Source organism: Charadrius vociferus, unplaced genomic scaffold (assembly GCF_000708025.1).
Source record: "Charadrius vociferus isolate BGI_N301 unplaced genomic scaffold, ASM70802v2 scaffold34, whole genome shotgun sequence".
Classification (NCBI taxonomy): domain Eukaryota; kingdom Metazoa; phylum Chordata; class Aves; order Charadriiformes; family Charadriidae; genus Charadrius; species Charadrius vociferus.
The window spans coordinates 568,772-573,210 of NW_009647989.1; the positions used below are offsets into that span (position 1 = coordinate 568,772).

The 4,439-nt window shown below is 56.9% G+C and overlaps 2 protein-coding genes across 2 annotated transcripts; both read right to left on the reverse strand.

The window, feature by feature from the left end:
* Window positions 1–1,718: 1,718 nt before the first annotated feature.
* Window positions 1,719–1,919, reverse strand: LOC104285100 (proline-rich receptor-like protein kinase PERK10). The gene has a single exon (XM_009883499.1). It carries the CDS (start codon window positions 1,917–1,919, stop codon window positions 1,719–1,721), a length of 201 nt encoding a protein of 66 aa, XP_009881801.1.
* Window positions 1,920–2,528: 609 nt separating this feature from the next.
* Window positions 2,529–4,010, reverse strand: LOC104285101 (mucin-6-like). Its single transcript, XM_009883500.1, has one exon. The coding sequence runs from the start codon at window positions 4,008–4,010 to the stop codon at window positions 2,529–2,531; it is 1,482 nt and encodes a 493-aa protein (XP_009881802.1).
* Window positions 4,011–4,439: the final 429 nt, after the last annotated feature.

The following is a 4,439-nucleotide window of genomic DNA, read 5'->3' on the forward strand; positions in this document are numbered from 1 at the left end:
GGTGGTGGTTGTGCTGGCTGTCGTGGTGACGGTGTGGTAGTGTTGGTGCCGGTGATGGTGCCTGTGGTGGTGGTGCTGCTGTTTGAGTCAGTGCTGGTGACTGTAGTGTTGATGGTATTATCGGTGGTTGTAATAGTGAGGGTACTGGTGTTGCTGGTGGTTGTTGTGCCGGTGACTGTGGGGGTGGTGATGATGTCCATGGTGGCTGTGCTGCTGGTGGTTGTGCCCATGGTACTGGTTGTGGGGCCAGGGGTGCTGATGGTCGTTGATGCGGTGGTGGTTCTCCCGGTAAGGCTGGTGCTGCTGCGGCTAGTGGTGGTGTTAGTGATGATGCTCGTGGTGGTGGTTTTCCTGGCTGTGGCTGTGCAGTGGTGGTGGTGTTGGTGCTGGTGATGGCGCCCCTGGGGGCGCTCCTGTTTGTGCCAGTGCCGGAGACTCTGATTGTTGTTGTGGTAGTGGTGGGTGTGGAAGAGCTTGTAGTACTGGTATTGGTGGTGGTTTTGCTAGTGATGGTGGCAGTGGTTGTGGCAGTTGTGGTGGACTGGTGTGGTCGGTTTGGTGCCTGTGGTTGTGGTGATACTAGTGCCCGTGGTGGTTGTGCCAGTGTTTGAGCCAGTGACTGTGGTGGTAGTTTTGGTGCCAGGGGTTGTAGTGGTGGTGGTTGTGCCACTGCTGGTGACTGTGGTTCCAGTGGTGCTAGCAGTAGTGGTGCCAGTTGTGGGGCTGGTGGTGGTGCTGGTGATGTCCCCCAGAGTGGCGGTTCTGGTGGTTATGCCAGTGACTGTGCCGGCGGTGGTGGTGCCAGTGGGGGAAGTGGTGATCGTGGTTGTGGTTCCTGTGCTTGTGCCAGTGGTTGCAGTGCAGGTAGTTGTCATGGTTAGGCCAGTGATGGTTGTAGTGGTGGTTTTGGTGCCCATGGTAGTGCTGGTTGTTGAGCCAGTGCTGGTGACTGTGGTGGTGGTGGTTGTGCTGGTGGTCATGAAAGTGTTGGTGTGGTGCTGAGGGTTGTTGTGCCAGTGCTGGTGACTGTGGTAGTGGTGATACCAGTGGTGGCTGTGACTGTGGTGCCAGTTGTGGGGCTAAGGGTGATGGTAGTTCTGGTTGATCTGGTGGCGGTGGCTGTTTGGCCAGTGCCATTGATGGTGGTGGCTGTTTGCTGGTGGTAGTTGAGTTGCTGGTGTTGGTGGTAGAGTGCCGCTTGTCGTGGTGCCTGTTATGGTGATGCTCATTGGTGGTGGTGGTGATGGTGGCAGTGGTGGTCTTTGTTGTGGTGGTGCTGGTGGTTGTGCCGGTGACTGTTGTGGTGGTTTTGCTGGCTCTGGTGGTGGTGATGGTGACTGTGGTGGTGCCAGTGACTGTGGTGGTGGTGGTTGTGCACTTGTGGTGGAGCCCCTCTGGTAGTTCTCGTGCCAGTGACTGTGGTGGTGGATGTGCCGGCTGTGGTGGTTGTGGTGTTGTTGGTTTTGCTGGTGGTGGTGTTGGTAGTTGTGCCGCTGCTGGTGACTGTGGTGCTGGTGGTGGTGTGTTCCTGCTGGTTTGTGGTGGTGGTGCTGCACCTGGTGGTTGCGCTAGTGCCGGTGACTGTGGTGGTGTAGTGGTGATGGTGCCGCTCGTTGTAGCGGTGCCAGTTGTGGGGCTGGTGGTGATGCTGCTGGTTGCTCTGGTGGTGGTGGTGGTGGTGCCCACGATGGTGCTGCTGCTGGTTGTGCCAGTGCTGGTCATGGTGGTGATGTTGATTGTGCCAGTGGTTGTGCTTCCAATGGTGGTGGTGCTTGTGGTGGTGGTGATGGTGCCAGTGGTGCCGGTTGTTGGGTCAGTGAGGGTGATTGTGGTGGTGCTGGTGGTTGAGCCAGTGCCCGTGACTGTGGTGGTGGTTGTGCCTGTGGTGCCAGTTGTGGGCCAAGGGTGGTGGTGGTCATTGATCCTGTGGTTGTGGTTATGGTGCTGGTAATGCTGGTGATGGTGTTGGTGGTGGGGCAGGTGCTGCTGATGCCGATGGTGGTGGTTTGGCCAGTGACTGTGGTTGTGGTGGATGTGCTGGTAGTTGTGCCATTAATGCTGGCGATGGTGTCAGTTGTGGTGTTGCTGCCGGTGGTGGTGGTTTTGCTGGCTGTGGTGGTGATGGTGCCCATAGTGGTGCTGCTGGTGGTTTTGCCAGTGCCAGAGACTGTGGTGGTGCTGGTGGTGATAGTGATGATGGTTGTTTTGCCAGTAATGCTGATGATGGTGCTGGTGTTGGTGGTGATAATTGTGCCCATGGTGGTGCTACTGATGGTGACAGTGCTGCTGGTTGTGGGTCCGGTGGCGAATTTGGTTATTTTGGTGCAGGTGCCCATGGTGGTGATGCCAGTGGTGTTTACGGTGGTGGTGGTTGTGCTGGCTGTGGTGGACTGGTGTGGTGATGCTGGTGCCCATGGGGGTTTTGCTGGTGTTTGACCCAGTGCCGGTGACTGTGGTGGTGATCTTGTGCTGGTGGTTGTAGTAGTGTTGGTGTGGAGGTGCTGATGAAGTGGTGGTGGTTGTGGTGGTTATGCCGGTGACTGTGGTGCTAGTTGTGGTGGTGCTGGGGTACCAATTGTGGGGCCGGTGCTGGTGGTGGTAGTGCTGGTGGTGGTCTTGCTGGTACCGATGGTGGTGATGTTGCCTGGGGTGGTGCTTCTGGTGGTTATGCTGGTGTGGTGACCTTGCTGGTGGTGATGGTGCCTGTGGTGTTGCTGGTGCCAGTGACTGTGGTGGTGGCTACAGTGGTGGTGGTGGTGGTGCTGGTGGTGGTTGTGGTGCTGTAGGTTGCACCAGTCGTTGTGGTGGTGGTGTGCTTGTCCCACTGACGGTGACTGTGGTGGTGGTGGCGGCAGTTGTGCCGGCTGTGTTCCTACTGGTTTGTGGTGGTGGTGCCAGTGGGGGAAGTGGTGATGGTGACTGTAGTGGTTGTTCAAGTGGTGGTGGCTGTGGTGGTGCCAGTGCAGTAGCATTGGTGTCGGCAACAATGGTGGTGATGATGCCCATGGTGGTGCTGTTGTTTGAGGCAGTACTGGTGGCTGTGAAAACGTTGGTTTAGTGGTGCTGAGGGTTGTTGTGCCAGTGCTGGTGACTGTGGTAATGGTGATACCAGTGGTGGTTGTGCCCGTGGTGCCAGTTGTGGGGCCAAAGGTGGTGGTGGTTCTGGTTGATCTGGTGGTGGTGGCTGTTTGGCCAGTGCCGTTGACTGTGGTTGTGGTGCTGGTAATGCTGGTGCTGGTGTCGGTGTCTGTGGTGCCGGTTGTGGAGCCAGTGGTGGTGATGCTGTTTGTTCCGGTAGTTGTGGTGGTAGGGCTTGTGCTGGTGCTGTTTTTGGAAGTGGTTTTGCTGGCTGTGGTGGACCAGTGTGGTGGGTTTGGTGATGGTGACTGTGGTGGTGGTGGCTCTGCCAGTCGTTGTGGTGCTGGTTGTGGTGGTGCCAGTGATGATGATGGAGGTGGTTTTGCCAGCTGTGCTGGTATGGTGGTGCTCATGACGGTGGTGTTGGCAGTGATGGAGCTCACGGTGGTGCTTTCAGTTGTTCTGCTGGTGCTGATGCTGGTGTTGATGGTGATAATTGTGCCAATGGTGGTACTACTGGTAGTGCTGGTGACAGTGCTGCTGGTTGTGGGTCCAGTGGCTGTGATGCTGGTTATTCTGGTGTCGGTGGTGGCAGTGGTTGTGCTGATGTCAATGGTGGGTGCTGGTGTTGGTTGTGCCAGTGGTGCTGGTGGTAAAGGTGTCCCTGATGGTGGTAGAACCTGTGGTGGTGTTGCCGGTGGATGTGACAGTGATGGTGGTGGTGGCTGCTCAAGTGGTTGTGGTGGTGGTGACGGTTCTGTGGTGGTTGTGCTAGTGGTGCCGGTGGTTCTAGATATGGAGCCGGTGGTGGTGATGCTGTTTTTTTCAGTAATGCTGGTGGTTGTGGTTCCTGTGCTTGTGCCAGTGGTTGCAGTGCAGGTAGTTGTCATGGTTAGGCCAGTGATGGTTGTAGTGGTGGTTTTGGTGCCCATGGTAGTGCTGGTTGTTGAGCCAGTGCTGGTGACTGTGGTGGTGGCTGATGTGCCTGTGGTGCTGGTGGCAGTGCTGTTGGTGGTGGCTGATGTGCCAGTGACAGTGCTGGTGGTGGTGGTGTTTGTGCTGGTTGTGGTGGTACCTCTGTGGTGGTAGTGCTGGTGCCAGTGACTGTGGTGGTGGTGATGGATATGCCTGTTGTGGTGGTTACAGCGGTAGTGGTGCTGGTAGTTGAGTTGCTGGTGTTGGTGGTAGAGTGCCGCTTGTCGTGGTGCCTGTTATGGTGATGCTCATTGGTGGTGGTGGTGATGGTGGCAGTGGTGGTCTTTGTTGTGGTGGTGCTGGTGGTTGTGCCGGTGACTGTTGTGGTGGTTTTGCTGGCTCTGGTGGTGCCAGTGTGGTGGTTGTTCTGGTGGTGGTGGTGGTGG

Coding starts and splice junctions, on each gene's coding strand:
- LOC104285101 (XM_009883500.1), bottom strand. CDS start 4,010: ATGGGCACCAAAACCACCACTACAACCATCACTGGCCTAACCATGACA.
- LOC104285100 (XM_009883499.1), bottom strand. CDS start 1,919: ATGACCACCACCACCCTTGGCCCACAACTGGCACCACAGGCACAACCA.